We start from the raw sequence: 16,252 nt of genomic DNA, 5'->3' as shown, positions 1-16,252 counted from the left end.
TGAACAACAGACCTAACACTGCTTTACGATGTTTATTTCAGCAAAACTAAAAATTAGATACATCAGGGATTTTGGGGACCACTTACAAATAACCAAAACTGTGTATGTTAAACTTGCAAAATCCTGGAGTCTTCTATGTGTCTATTGCTGAGCATCCTCATTCTTCCTATTCAGCTAGAAACTAGAAGAAGAGTTCTTGAGACCTTTACCAGTACAAAAATCATAATTATTGCCTGCATTCTGCCCTAGCTTCCATCTCTCACAGGTTTTCCCTGTCCTTCCAGTATCTTCCTACTCAAGTAAGAGTCTGCACTGCCTGTATTGTGTCCTTTCTCTCTTCCCTATTTATAGGTAGTGAATCAAATATATCATTTGGGGCCAGGCATGGTGGCTCAGACCTGTAATCCTAGCATTTTGGGAGGCTGAGGTGGGTGGATCACTTGAGGCTAGGAGTTCGAGACCAGGCTGACCAACCTGGTGAAACCCCAACTCTACTAAAAATATAAAAAAATTAGCCAGGTGTTGTGGTGGCTACCTTTGATCCCAGCTACTTGGGAGGCTGAGGCAGGAGGATCAAGTGAACCTGGAGGTGGAGGTTGCACTGAGCCAAGTTTGCACCACTGCACTCCAGCCTGGGTGACAGAGTGAGACTCCATCTCATAACAAAAACAAAAACAAAAAGCCAAATATATCATTTGGACTGTTTGGGCTCCTGGTCTCTTCACCTATTGGGTAGGTGTGGGGTTGATGCAGGGAATGGAAGTTAGACTCGGAATTGTACCCCCATTAAGATAAGTGAAGAAATGCCCACAAGGCTGGGAGCACAGATTTTCAATCCCTTTTGGAAGTTGTTCATTGAAGCTTGTCTGGACCTCCTGTATTTGCCTTTATTTTCCTTACCTTAGTTTGTGTAAAAATTTTAAAGCCTCATCCATTTAAACAGTGTATACATAATGATTTTTTTAAATAAGTAAAGACCTCCGTACATATAGTATACAATTCTGCTTAGTCACCCTATCCATACTCTGTTTGGTTGATAAATGTGATCTTTTTGTCTGTTTTTCTATAGATTAGGGAATGACTAGAAGTAATTTCTTGTTGAGGTGCAGGTAGGAGAGAAAGCAGTTTTTAACATTACTGTTGTACAAAATTGCATGCAAATATGATGAATAATGAGGACAGTGAGACAATATTCCTAATAAGTAACAATATTATAATGTTTCTATTTTCTCATTTCAGACTAATACTAGTATTGTTTACTTGTGTTATCTGCCTGGTTTATTTACCATTTCTACCTGAGGCAGATAATTCCTTTTAATATTGGTTAGTCCATTAAAATTTTCAATTCAGGAAAGTAAAGGAAAAATTAAGTATTTCTTATCCTGCTTTTTGTATGATATCTTTACCTTGAATATTTATTGGTGGTTTTTAATATCTTTTGGTGTTCAGGTCATCATATATATAAATAGAGGAATATAGGAAACCATTTTTCCCCTGAATTACAAAATAGTCAATTCCATAGTAGTAAAAGAGTTAACTCTTGATTTTCTGATGTAGCTTCACAATGCTGTAGCAGAAATGGAACAGGAAAAGTTTGATCTTCAAAAGCGACACACTGAAAACATTCAAGAATTGCTTGAGGATACAAATGTGCGTCTGAATAAAATGGAGAGTGAATATATGGCGCAAACACAGTCCACAGTGAGTCTTTAAACCTGTTCTTGACATCTTAGAACCTGTCTTCTCAATTTCCATGTCCTCATGCTTCCCTGATGTGCACGGCGTAGAAAGGTGTTACAGAATCAAAAGAAAAACTTTACCTTCCTACTCCATACAGATTTATGTGTGTCCATGGGCAGATCCTTGAAGTCTGTGAGGGATTTGACTCTAGAGTGTTTGATGCTGCTTTTTATTTGTTATTATTATTTTTTATTTTTTTATTTTTGGTTTTTGAGATGGAGTCTCGCCCTGTCACCCAGGCTGGAGTGCAATGGTGTGACCTTGGCTCACTGCAACCTCCGCCTCCAGGGTTCAAATGATCCTCCTGCCTCAGCCTCCTGAGTAGCTGGGATTAAAAGCGCCCGCCACCATGCCCAGCTAGTTTTTGTATTTTTAGTAGACACAGGGTTTCACCATGTTGGCCAGGCTGGTCTCGAACTCTTGACCTTGTGATCCACCCTCCTTGGCCTCCGGAAGTGCTGGGATTATAGGCGTGAGCCCCTGCACCTAGCCTTATTTATTATTTTTTAACCCTCAGAAGCCTTTATAAATCTTTCTTCTTCTTCTTCTTTTTTTTTTTCCCTTGACTTTCAGTTCAGAGATAATCTCTTTTCTTTTTTTTTTCCTTTGAGACAGGGTCTTGCTCTGTTGCCCAGGCTAGAGTACAGTGGCTTAATCTTGGCTCACTGCAACCTCTGCCTCCCAGGCTCAAGTGATTCTTGTGCCTAAGCCTCCCAAGTAGCTGGTACTACAGGTGCATGCCACAGCATCCGATTAATTTTTATACTTTTAGTAGAGACAGGGTTTTGCCATGTTGACCAGGCTGGTCTTGAACTCCTGGGCTCAAGTGATCTGCCCCCATTGGCCTCCCAAAGTGCTGGGATTACAGTCATGAGCAACCATGACTGGCCATTTCTTTTCTCTCTTTTTTTGTTTGTTTCATTTTTTAAAATAAAGACTTGATTGTTTTTCTGAAAATAATGCTCATGTGAAGGAAATCAAAGAGGGAGATTAGAGTAGTGTGACCACTCTGACCAGTGTTCTTAATAGATCATATTGAATCAGGAACCAGACATAGATGTCACATGGGTAAGCCCAAAATGTTCCTTACTGAAATAATTCAGAAGGAGGTCACCACAATCAGGCTACACAGCAGAGAGACCCGTGACACTGGTCAGGGTGAGATAGAGGATCCCCCATTGATTATATATGGCCGTGGAGTCTAGGTCTGAGGAAGTGACTGTCTTCAGCTCTTTAGGAACCTGCCCTACATCCTAAGATCCATAAGCCTGGAACAGTTCTGCTGGAAGGTTACTCTGCACATGGATCAGAGCTCCTCATGTCCGCGGCCAGTGCATCGCATCGGTCTTGTTACTGATACAAATCGTCCCCTACTTAACGATGGTTTGACTTACAATTTTTTGACTTTATGTTGGTGGAAAGGTAAGATGCATTTAGTGGAATACCAGATACTCCTCAATTTACTATGGGCTTATGTCCCCAAATGGTTGCATGGGTACTTAAGTGATGCATATTGCTTTCGCACTGTCATAAAGTCAAAGTCGTGTCAATCATGCCATCGTAAGTTGGGAACCATCTATCTGTACATTCATTCTGTTCTTCACTTTCAATACAGTGTTCAGTAAATTACGTGAAATACCCTGTACTTCATTGTAAAATAGGCTTTGTGTTAGGTGATTCTGCCCATCTGTACGCTAATGTAAATGTTCTGTGCATATTTAAGATAGGCCAGGCTAAGCTATGATGTTTGGTAGGTTAGGTATATTAAATGCATTTTTAAATTAATGATATTTGAAACTTAATGATGGGTTTATTGGGACATAATCTCATTTTAAGTCAAGGAGCATCTGTATGTAATATGACCTCATAGAATGGTCCAGTGTTGTATCCCAGGTATGAGCTCTGTCTCATTTACCATTCACAACCTCCCCAGGCCAGCCTGGCTTGGTCCAAGTACTTTCTTGAATTTAAAGCTGTGGAATTTGAACAAGAGTCGTTACCCAGGCATATCACACACATATCTTAGAGTGTGTTACCTTGCACCCTTAGACAGGCACTAAGGCCTACCTCACATTGGAAAAGAAATGAGAAGTGGTATGCACGGTTGTGTGGAACCTGGACTTCAGGGTCAGACAGTTGTGGGTTCAAATCCCAAGTCCTTAATAGCTTGGGTGTCGTGTAAGCTCTTCAGATGTTAATTGTTCTTATTTGTGGAACAGAATAACAGTAGTACAATATAATGTAACTTGTTGGAAATATTATTTTAATATACATAAATTAAGTTACACAATAATAAGCCCACAGATCATTGTTAATATTATGTTCAAAAATGAAACATACAAGAATGACAATCAAGAGAGACATACAAATGAAAAAAGAAGGACTCAGTTTAAGAAGGTCCGAGCACTTTGGGAGGCTGAGGTGTTCAGATCGATTGAGCCCAGGAATTCAAGACCATCCAGAGTAACATGGCGAGACCATGTCTCTGGAAAAAAAAAAATTAGCTAGGCCCAGTGGGGTGTGCTTGTAGTCCCAGTTACTTGGGAGACTGAGGCAGGAGGATTACTTGAGCCCATTAGGTCAAGGTTGCAGTGAGGTGTGATTGTGCTACTGGATGCCAGCTTGGGCAGTGGATCCAAAAAAAGAAAAAATTAACACACTTGTTTGATGAAGAGGTGAAAATTGTTTGGGCCTCCATTCCCTTCCGTAGAAATGATAGGAATAGGGTAAAGAAAAAGGCATAAGCCCTGATGGACAAAGACGATGAGAGAGCAATGCAATTTTTGGAGTTGGAAAGGCAATGGATTTGTTGAAATTCATCTAGCAGGCTCAAGAAAGCATAACTCTAAATCAACAGTGAAGAAACCTGAGAAGCAAGACTGATTACGTCATGGGACCTGCAGAGGCTCCAGGCATCTCTGGAAGAGGAGTGATAAGTGGCCCTTCAACACATAAATTGTTAGAAGTCGTATTTAAGAAGCAGGTAGATGTTTAATTGGAGTGCTGGGTACAAGGATGTTTATTATACTCTTCCTTGTAATTTTGTAGATATTTGAAATATCCCATAATACAACTTTTTAAAAATAAGAAAATAACAAAAATATGACCAAATCTTTATATCTTCTCCCCCATTTTGTGAAGCACGAGATTGTCTCTTCTACAACTCAGCAGAAGCCATTAGGTTATTTTCTGGAGAGAATACAACACTGTCTGGATTGGGAGACTTCAGGCACAGTTGAGGTTTTTACAGTGGCAACTGGTCAAGTGTGGTGGACAGATCCCTGGGGGTCCTTGAGGCTCTAGAATCCCTTGAGTGTCCATGTTGTAAACCACCACGATCTTCTCCCTATTCCCCTTCCCTAAAGAAAAAACAATAGAAAATTAAGTCACTAATGTGAGAAAAAATACTAAATACCTTTAGGTTTCTTTACCTTAATATCCATTGCCAGAAGAAACTGGCGCCACATCTATTAATGAAAAATAAACATTAGAACAAAATGTGACCCCACTTGATTTTCAAGTATGAAGGAGATGAGCAGTTTTGAACATCATCTCTTTGATTTTTATATATGTAAATATCACTATAATGTCTCTAGTTAATGGACGTTTTGGCATTATTTTGAGCCCTTTAAATTTGAGTTTTTTAATTTAGTTCTGAGCAGTGTATTTACAATCATTATTTCTTTGAAAAGATCTCTCCCTTTACCTCTTAGGTCTTATGCTATGTCTTCTATCTCTTTGTGTTTTCTTCCTATTCTTTATTACTATGATAGTTTCTCATTCTGATCTTACTCTCATCAGTTAATTCTTTGGTAGAGTTACTCCTGCTTAAGGATCTATTGCTTTTTATTTCAAGGATTATTTTTTATACCTAGTATTTTCATTTCACTCTTTATTTATTTATTTATTGAGATGGAGTTTCACTCTGTCGCCCAGCTATAGTGCAGTGGCATGATCTCGGCTCACTGCAATCGCTACCTCCCAGGTTCAAGCAGTTCTCCTGCCTCAGCCTCCAGAGTAGTTGGGATTACAGCTGCGTGCCACCACACGCGGCTGATTTTTGTTTTTTTAGTAGAGATGGAGTTTTGGAGTTTTGCCATATTGGCCAGGCTGATCTCAAACTCCTGACCTCAGGTAATCTGCCCACCTTGGCCTCCCAAAGTGTTGGGATTATAGGTGTGATCCACTGCACCTGGCCTCATTTGACTCTTTATTGATTAAGCTTATTTAAAATTATTAGTTCATCTCTTCTCATAATTTATCTTTAGAATCATAGTGTGCTGTGTATTACGAATGGTAATGTAGATGATAATGTTATTATATATGTGCAAGTACTACTGACTTTCTTTCATAGTGTTTTTTTGCCGATATCTAGGTATTTTGGACTGTGAGCCCATGTCCCTTCGGTTTGTAAGTTATTCTTATGCATATTGGGGAAAACCTGGAAGACCAGGTCCTTGTGTTGGTCAATTAGAGTCTGTTCAAGTAGCAAGGATGGGGTGAACCTCAGGGAGAGATCTCCACAATAGCACAGGACCACTGTTGAACTCTCTTGCAAATTCCCGTGTGCAATCAGCAAGCCTTGTAATCATAAGGGAGAGAAATACAACTTTGGAGAGAGACAGTCTCCTAGTTTGTAATACATCAGCTGATAGGATTTGGAGGGAGAGATGGTCTTTTGATGAAAGAAGTTCTTATTTTAACTTGTCAAATTTATAAGTCTTTAATAATTAGTGCTTTTTTGGCTGGACGCGGTGGCTCACACCAGTAATCCCAATATTTTGAGAGGCCTAGGTCAGGAGTTTGAGATCAGCCTGGCCAACATGGAGAAACCCCATCTCTACTAAGAATACAGAATTAGCTGGGCATGGTGATGCATGTCTGTAATCCCAGCTACTCGGGAGGCTGAGGCAGGAGAATCACCTGAACCCAGGAGATAGGGGTTGTAGTGAGCCGAGATCGTGCCACTGTACTCTAGCCTGGGCAACAGAGTGAGACTCTGTCTCAAAAAAAAAAAAAAAAAAAAAAAAACGTTCTTTTTATGTCTTGTTAAACAGTTCTGTCTCTATTGTAAGTGCAAGGTTACCTGTATATTTTACGAAAAACTTTAAAATTTTGCCTTTAACATTGAGGCCTTAATCCTTCTGGAGTTAGTTTTTGTGACTAACACAAGATAGAGATTTAATTTTGTTTTTTTCTATGTGGATAACTTTATTTTTCCAGCTTTACTTTAGAGTAATTCCTCCTTCCTTCGTTGATCTGTCACACCTACTCTTATATATTCAACTTCTATATATGTGAACATTGGATAATTTCTCTGGCTCTGCAATGATTATACTGTTATCACTATTATAGCTTCATAATTACTCTTGATGCCTGATAAGGAAGTCTTCCTTCTTTGTTCATCAGAAGGGTCTTGGCCACTCTGGCCACTCTGGGCCCTTTCCTTTTACAAATACAGTCAGCTGTTTGGCTCTGTAGGTTCCTCATTTGTGATTCAACCAACCACACATAAAAATATTCAAAAAATTAAAAAAAAATGATACAATAGAAATAATACAAATAAAAATACTGCATAACAGCTATTTATATAGCATTTACATTGTATTAGACATATTGTAGGTAATCTGCATGTGATGTAAAATATACAGCAGGAGGTGTGTAGGGTATATGCAAGTACTATGTCGTTTGACATAAGGGACTCGAGCATCTCCGGATTTTGGTATTGTGGTTCTGCAGTTAGTTTCCCACAGATGGCAAGGGATGATTGTACGTTTAGAATCAATTTACCAAGTTAATAAAGAAAACAGAACTCTGGGGTCTTTAGGACATCTTTTGTAATATTTATTCCTGAGTCTCAAACTTTTGTTGTATAAAGTTTTATATTTCTGCTGTATAAAAGACTCAAGAATAAATGTATGTTAGAAATTTCAACCCTTTGCATGTATGTAGCAAATATTTTATAATTTATCATACACTGACGAGAACTTACAGAAAAATGTTAAATAATGGTGACAATAGTGGTTTTAAAATGAAAGTTTTTGTTATTGCAAAAGATGTACAAGCTTATTATTGAAACTTTAGAAAAGATGATAAAGAAAAAGATTAATATCTACATAATAAAATTACTCTCTCATTGAAAGTATATGTGAGTATGCGTTCTACATTTTCAAACCAAGGGTAGGTCTTTTAATTAAAAACAGGCTGGGTGCAGTGGCTTACACCTGTAATCCCAGCACTTTGGGAAGCCGAGGTGGGCAGATCACTTGAGGCCAGGAGTTCCAGAGCGGCCTGGCCAACACGGTGAAACCCTGTCTCTACTCAAAATACCAAAATTAGCCAGGCATGGTGGCGTGTGCCTGTAATCCCAGCTACTCAGGAGGCTGAGGCTGGAGAATCACTTGAACCCAGGAGGCAGACGTTGCAGTGAACTGAGATCATACCACTGCACTCTGGCCTGGGCAACAGAGTGAGACTCCATCTCAAAAACAACCAAAAAACAAAAACAAAAAAAACCCCAAAACATGAAAGTTGGCCAATTTGATAGATATGTTGATTTCCTAGGGCTGCTGTGGCAAATGACCTCAAACCGAGTGGCTTAGACCAACAGAAATTTATTGCCTCACAGTTTTGAAGGCCTGAAGTATGAAAGCAAGGCGCCAACAGGAACCTGCTTTTTTTGAAGGTTCTGGGAGAAGAAAATTCTTCTTGTCTCTTTGGAGCTTCTGGTGGCTGCGGGTGGTCCTCGGCATCTTCTGGCTTACAGCTGCAGCATGGCAGTCCTGCTCTGTCAACATTTACATTTTTGTTGTGTATTTCTGTGTCTCGGTGTCTTCGCATGGCCTTCTCATAATGACAGAAGTTGTTGGATTTAGGGCCCACCCTAATCCAGGATGATCTAATTTTAACTTGTTTACATTTGCAAAGACCCTATTTCCAACCAAATAAGGCCACCTCATAGGTATGGGGGATTGTCCTTCAACCTGTCTTTTTGGAGGACACAATTCAGCTCACAACAATAGGTAAAAAATGTGATATAATTTTTGTTTTAATTATGTTATCACTTATAAATGAAAATATTGAAAATTAAATCATTGGATTTAAAAAGAAGAAGAGCTTAATATGCACATGCAAGATCCTTGTAAACGGTCATGTTTTCTATTTTGTTTAGGTTGCTCAGAGTCAAATTTGGGACCCATTTTTAGTAGCTAAACACATTAGTGTGGTGTATGCTTTCTTTGGGGACTATATTTTTAAAAACTTTTTGGCCAGGTGAGATGGCTCACACCTATAATCCCAGCACTTTGGGAGGCCGAGGTGGGTGGATCACAAGGTCAGGAGATCGAGACCATCCTGGCTAACATGGTGAAACCCCGTCTCTACTGAAAATACAAAAAGTTAGCTGGGTATGGTGGCGGGCGCCTGTAGTCCCAGCTACTCGGGAGGCTGAGGCAGGAGGATGATGTGAACCTGGGAGGCGGAGCTTGCAGTGAGCTGGGATCACACCCCTGCACTCCAGCCTGGATGACAGAGCGAGACTCTGTCTAAAAAAAAACCAAAAAAAACCAAAAACAACTTTTTAACCTCTGGCTTAGAAGGCAGCTGGCTTCTCATATCTGTCTTTGCATTTATTCTGTTGTGATATCACGTGTCATGTAGCCTCTGGAAAACTCCATTGTACACTTGTGAGGAAATGATAGTGAAATAGGCAAGTTATGTCTTCATCTAATTATAGAAATAGTTTTGATCTTGTGGATCTACTAAAAGAGTCTTTGGGAAGCTCAGGAGTTTGTTGACCATACTTTGAGAACTGCTGCTCTAAGCCATTGGCTTTCATTTCATTTTTGACCATGACTCCTAGTAAGGAATACATTTTATAAATTATGCCCAGAACATACACAAGTACACATATGAGCACACATCTGTCTGCATATCTATAACTCAAACAAAACTGTCATTTTTACTATTGGCCATTTACTCTAACATATTCTGTTTTTTTCATTTTGTTTAATTTTATTTAAAAATTGCTGGGTTGTGATTTACAACTTGATTTCACATGGGTTGAGACCCACGATTTGAAAATCACTGCTTTAGGTATTATGTATTTAAGAGTTTAATTTCTGGATCCATAGTAAGCTTTTCAAAGTGGTTATACTAGTTTATGGCACTGCCCAACAAGAGTAGGAATTGTCTTCACATCCTTGCCAACACTTGGACTTACCAAATTTTAAAATATTTTGGCCAGGCATGGTGGCTCATGCCTGTAACCCCAATACTTTGGAAGGCTGAGGCAGGTGGATCACTTGAGCCCAGGAGTTTGAGACCAGCCTGGGCATCAGAGCAAGACCCCATCTCTACAAAAAATACAAAAATTAGCTGGGCATGGTAGTGCACACTTGCAGTCCCAGCTACTTGTGGGGCCGAGGTGGGAGGATTGCTTGAGCCCAGGAAACCAAGACTGCAGTGAGCCATGATGACACCACTGCACTCCAGCCTGGGTGACAGAGTGTGACCCTGTTTCAAAAAAAATGGTTTTTTGTTTCTAACTTGAAAAATGTATTATTTTAATTTCCATTTCCCTTTTTGCTCTTACGTTTCTTGACCTTTTAAAATTGCCAATTCATCCCCTTTGTCCGTTTTTAAATTCAGTTATTCTTTTCCTTGATTTATAGGAACATTTTATATATTTAGGATACAAATAAATCGATTGTCAGATTCTTTTTCCTCATTCTTTTTTATTGAATAGACGTAACATGAAATTTACCAATTTAATAATTGTAAGTATATAGTTCATTGGCATTAAGTATGTTTACATTGTGGTGCAACTGTCACTACCATCCAGCTCCAAATTTTGTCTTCTTTCCTGTCTAATACTTTGTACCCATTAAACAATAAACTCTCCATTTGCCCTCTTCATTCAGTTCCTCACAACCACCTTTTTATTTTCAGTCTCTTACGAATTTGACCATTCTAGGAAACTCATATAAGTGGAATTATGCAGTATTTGTCCTTCAGTGACTGGCGTGTTTCACTTCGCATAACGTCATTATGGTCCATTCATGTTGTGGCTTGTGTCAAAATTTCTTTTTAAAGGCTAAATAATATTCTGCTCTATGCATATACCATATGTGTGTCCATCCATTGGCAGATGGACACTTGAGTTGCTTCTACCTTTTGGCTGTTGTGAATAATGCTGCCGTGTACGTGGGTGTAAGATAGCTCTTTGATATTTAAAGCCATGAACAAAAACCAAATTTAAATCTAAAATACATTTTCATTATTTCAACATTCTAAATCTTCACAAAGTGACTATATTTAATAAAGATATTAAATAACATTACAACAGAAATATTTTTTTTCTTTGGAGACGGAGTCTTGCTCTGTTGCCCAGACTGGATGGAGTGCAGTGCCGCAATCTCGGCTCATTGCAAGCTCCGCCTCCCGGGTTCACACTACTCTCCTGCCTTAGCCTCCCGAGTAGCTGGGACTACAGGTGTCCGCCACCACACCCGGCTAATTTTTTGTATTTTTAGTAGAGAAGGGATTTCACCATGTTAGCCAAGATGGTCTTGATCTCCTGACCTCGTGATCCACCCCCCTCAGCCTCCCAAAGTGCTGGGATTACAGGCGTGAGCCACCATGCCTGGCCTGCAATGGAAATTTATAAAATATATTGCTTCGATGTTTATCACGTAGGTATATTTTATTTATTAAATAATATTGAGAGACATATCATTCACAATAGAATTTTTAATTTTTATAAGTTTGGAGTAAAAAGAAAAGTCATGCTTTGGAGCCAAGAGGTACCTGTCAGAGAACCTTCATTCTATTTTTAATGAAAGTTGAATTTTAAAAATTAGCATTCAGACCTTGTCATACGTAATACTAGTAAACATAGAGAAAAATGGACGGAGTCTGTCAGCAGGATTGAATTTAAGAAACGTCAAAAGTAGACAGGTTTTGCTGAACGGCTCCTGATTTAATAATTAAACAAGGTAGAGTTCAAGGCCTGGCTTAAGATGAAAGACAGGACTGTCAATGAGAATCAGTTTCTCTGTTTTGCTGTTCTTTCAGGCTTTTTTCTTTTTTGTTCAGTCTTGTGTTGTCTTACTGCCATTTATTGTAAGCAGACACTTGTATAGATTATGAGACTTACACATTTTGGTATTGGCAGGGATTTTCTTATGAGAAACTCATAGTGAAGATATGCAAACAATAGATTTTTAAAACAAATATTAAAACGTAAATATAAAAATTATAGCTTCCTTGCTAGATGCTTGGGAAGATGAAGGCTGTAAAATGATAGGGCTCTATTGACTTTAGGGTTTAGATACAGCGAAGGTCTGTGGGTGGCTTTACTGAGATTCTAGGCTTTCTTACTGGAGTTCTTAACATTTTTTGTACCATGGACCCTGCAGGGAATCTGGTAAATTCTGTGTAGTCCTTCTCAGAATAGTATTTTAAAAATAAAAGTTTACAAAGAAAAATTGTATTGAGTTACAGTTGTTAAAATATTCATAGATCAAAACTACAGTAAAGTAATGCATATGCTTCTAAATTAATGCAGTAAATATAAAAATCTAGCAGTAGGCCTGATAGTAATTTCTGATAGGGTAAACATTTTATAGTGATTGCTCAGTAGTCTAATGAACTATAAAAATATCCATGATTTCTATTTGTTCCAGGTATTGCTAATGCTACCTTTGTCTGATGACTACATTCACAATTACTTTCAGTTAGGGTGGTGAAAATGAAAATGAACTTTAAAGAAAAATTCAAATTCAGCGACAGTCTGAATTCCATCCATGATCCTCTATGGTAGGTTAAGGTAGGTTAAGATCCTTTACTTTAAAGAGTGGCAAAAGCCTTAGACATCTGAAATATTTAACTATTGTTAGTAGTGACATATGATAATTCATAGAACTACTCATGGACGCACTGAGATAGCTAGAATTTGATTTTATAGTTTCTATCACCATTTCTTCTCCCAAGCTCACAATGATTACAATGCAGAAAATCTCCAAATAGCACCAATTCATCATGTTGAATAAAATGGCCATTTAAAAATAGACACTTTTTTTGAATAGTTTTAGATTTACAGAAAATTTAAGACGATAGTACAGAGAATTCCCATGTAACCTGCACTCAGTTTCTCCTGATGATAACATCTTACCGTATCTTGGTACTCTTTTCACAATAAATGAATCAATATTGATACACTATTAGCTAAAGTCTTTTGTTCATTCAGATTTTCTTCATTTTTACCTAATGTTCTGTTTCTTTTCCAGGATCTCATCTAGGATACCACATGAGATTTAGTTGTTATGCCTCCTTACTTTCCTCTTGCTTCTGATAATTTCTCAGACTGTCCTTGTTTTTTATCACCATGACAGTTTTGAGGGATATTGATTGGTCAGGCATATTGTAGAATGCTCATCTAGTAGAAACTGGCTGATGGTTTCCTCATGATTAGACTGGGGTTATGGATTTAGGCAGGAAGATCTCAGAATAAAGTGCTATTCTTATCACATCATATCACGAACACATATTATTATAATTATAATTATTTTATTTTATTTTGTTGAGACAGTCTCACTCTGTCACCCAGGCTAAAGTATAGTTGCACTATCTCAGGTCACTACAACCTCTGCCTCCTGGGTTCAGGCGATTCTCCTGCTTCAGCCTCCCAAGTAGCTAGGATTACAGGTGTGTGCCACCACACCCAGCTAATTTTTGTAGTTTTTAGTAGAGACAGAGTTTTGCCATGTTGGCCAGGCTGGTCTCGAACTCCTGACCTCAGGTGATCTGCCTTCCTCTGCCTCCCAAAGTGCTGAGATTACAGGTGTGAACCACAATACCCAGCCATGAATACATATTATTAACATGACATCATACCTGTGCATATTAATTTTGATCATCTGGCTGATGTAGTGTTTATTAGATTTCTCCAGTGTAGTTACTTCACACCTTTTCATACTGTACTCCTTGAAAGGAAGTTACCGTTTGACAGCCCATTTAAGAAGTAGGGAGTTTTACTCCCTTGTTTATCAATTTATTCTATTCTTCATTTATACTAGTATGAAAATGTGGATATCTATCTTATGCTTTGGGTTATAAGCCAATATTTCTTCATTTTATTGCTCAAATTGTTCCAGCTTTGGCCATTGGGAGCTCTTTCTTTTTTTTTTTTTTTTGAGACGGAGTCTCGCTCTGTCGCCCAGGCTGGAGTGCAGTGGCCGGATCTCAGCTCACTGCAAGCTCCGCCTCCCGGGTTTACGCCATTCTTCTGCCTCAGCCTCCCGAGTAGCTGGGACTACAGGCACCCGCCACCTCGCCCGGCTAGTTTTTTTGTATTTTTTAGTAGAGACGGGGTTTCACCATGTTAGCCAGGATGGTCTCGATCTCCTGACCTCGTGATCTGCCCGTCTCGGCCTCCCAAAGTGCTGGGATTACAGGCTTGAGTCACCGCGCCCGGCGGGAGCTCTTTCATTTGGGTTCTGTGCTTCTTGGACATGGCCCCATCAGTACGGATTATATGGAGAAATGGTATTGGAAACCAATATCTGTGTGCTAGGTATGCATGTTGTTGTTGGGGTATTGTTTCTTTTGCAACCTCTCACCTGAGAGACCAAGGAAATGCTGACCTGTGTATACAGTATATACTAGCCTGTGTATACAGTAAGTCCTTATTTAATGTCATTGATAGGTTTTTGGAAACTGATTATAAGTGAAGTGACATATAATGAAACCAATTTTTTTCTCATTATTATAATGAAATGATGTTATTTGAGGACCTGCTATATGCTGTTTTGCTTAAAGTTTTTTTTTCATAAATTAACATTTAAACACTGCTGTATTTGCTACTTAGGTCAAACATAATGTTTTTCCTTGTTTGACAAAAGTTGTAATTTCCTATAATACTTATTTTGGTGATGCCTATATTTTTTGTTTCTCTATGTATATTCATTATATAATATTCTAAAATCATTTTATCCTTGTTCTTTTAAATTTTGGGGACTAGTAATATAGGATTATAGTTTCGATGAAAATGACAATTATTTACTTTTTTTTTTAGCAAGCCATTTACTGTGAAAAGTGGTTCTTTCAATAAATTGGTCAATTGAATATTCATGTAGAAAAAATGCATCTTGAACCTTCACATCATTTAATAAACCCATTTTAGAAACGTCCTAGAATTAAATGTGCAGATAAAATGGTAAAACTTATAGAGGAAATCTTAGAATATCTTCTTGGCCTGGACTAGTCAAAGATTTCTTAAAAGGGAAATTAAATGTTTACCTTAAAGAAAGATACGAATAAATTAGAATATATTAAAAGTAATATCTTTTGGTCACCAAAGGTATATAAGAAAGGGAAAAGAGGCTGACATGGTTGCCTATGCCTGTAATCCCAGCACTTTGGAAGGCCAAGGGAGGCAGATCACTTGAGACCAGGAGTTTGAGACCAGGAGTTTGAGACCAGCCTGGCCAACATGGCAAAACCCTGCATCTATTAAAAATACAACAATTCGCCAAGTGTGGTTGGTACATGCTCCCAGCTACTCGGGAGGCTGAGGCACGAGAATCTCTTGAACCAGTAGGTGGAGGCTGCAGTGAGCTGAGATCGCACCACTGCACTCCAGCCTGGGCAACAGAGCACAGCAAGACTCTGTCTCAAAAATAAAAAGAAAAAAAAAGAAAGGGAAAAGGCAACTCAGAATGGAAGAAGATATCTGCAATTGCTTTATTCAATAAAGGTCTTGCATTTTAAATATAGAAAAAAATCAACACGGAGAACAGTTCAATAAAAAAGAGCAATATATTTGAATAAGCAGCACACAAAAGAAGATATTCAGATGATTAATAAACACTTAAAAAGGTGCTCAAATCATTAATAGTCAGGGAAATGTAAATCAATTCAGTATCTCTACATACCTATAAAAAGGGTTAATTAACAAAAACAAACAAAATCACAGTACGGAGTTTTGACAAAGATACAGAATAGTTTGAAATCTCATACGCTGCTGTAAAGAGTTCAAATTTTTGTAAAACTATAAAGCTCTTTGGTAGTAACTACTGAGGCTTGACATAGGCACATCTTACGACAGCAATTTCACTGCAACATGTATAACCAAAAGAAATCTGTGCATGTATGCACCATAAAACATGTATGAGAGTTTTCATAGCCACATTATTTTTAATAGTCAAAAACTGAAGACAACTCATCAATAGAATGGGTAAATTATTTTAGCATGGCTATATATAGTATTGAAAAAGATTAAACTACTCTTACATTCCACAACATGGATGAATCCCATAGGCATATAATATGCATGAAGAAACCTGACCCAAAAGAATTACATACTCTGTGATTCCATTTATACAAAGTTTGAAAAAAGACAAAATTTATTTGTACTGATAGACGTCAAAAGAGTGGTTAACTCTGAGTGGAGGGTAACTAATAAGCCTTTAGAGAAGCTGGCAATGTTCGCATCTTGTAGTGGCTCGTGAGT

At 38.2% G+C, this 16,252-nt stretch overlaps 1 protein-coding gene across 7 annotated transcripts in view; it reads left to right on the top strand.

The window, feature by feature from the left end:
• Window positions 1–16,252, top strand: part of CEP112 (centrosomal protein 112) — a 558,138-nt gene that overhangs the window by 123,016 nt on the left and 418,870 nt on the right. For all 7 annotated transcript variants that reach the window (XM_023212015.3, XM_023212013.3, XM_023212018.2 and 4 more), the window contains one exon: window positions 1,558–1,701. In XM_023212015.3, coding sequence (XP_023067783.2) covers window positions 1,558–1,701 — 144 coding nt within the window. The remainder of the gene's footprint in view (window positions 1–1,557; window positions 1,702–16,252) is intronic.

The sequence above is a fragment of the Piliocolobus tephrosceles genome, chromosome 16, assembly GCF_002776525.5.
Source record: "Piliocolobus tephrosceles isolate RC106 chromosome 16, ASM277652v3, whole genome shotgun sequence".
Taxonomy (NCBI): domain Eukaryota; kingdom Metazoa; phylum Chordata; class Mammalia; order Primates; family Cercopithecidae; genus Piliocolobus; species Piliocolobus tephrosceles.
This window is presented reverse-complemented; position numbering and strand designations above follow the sequence as displayed.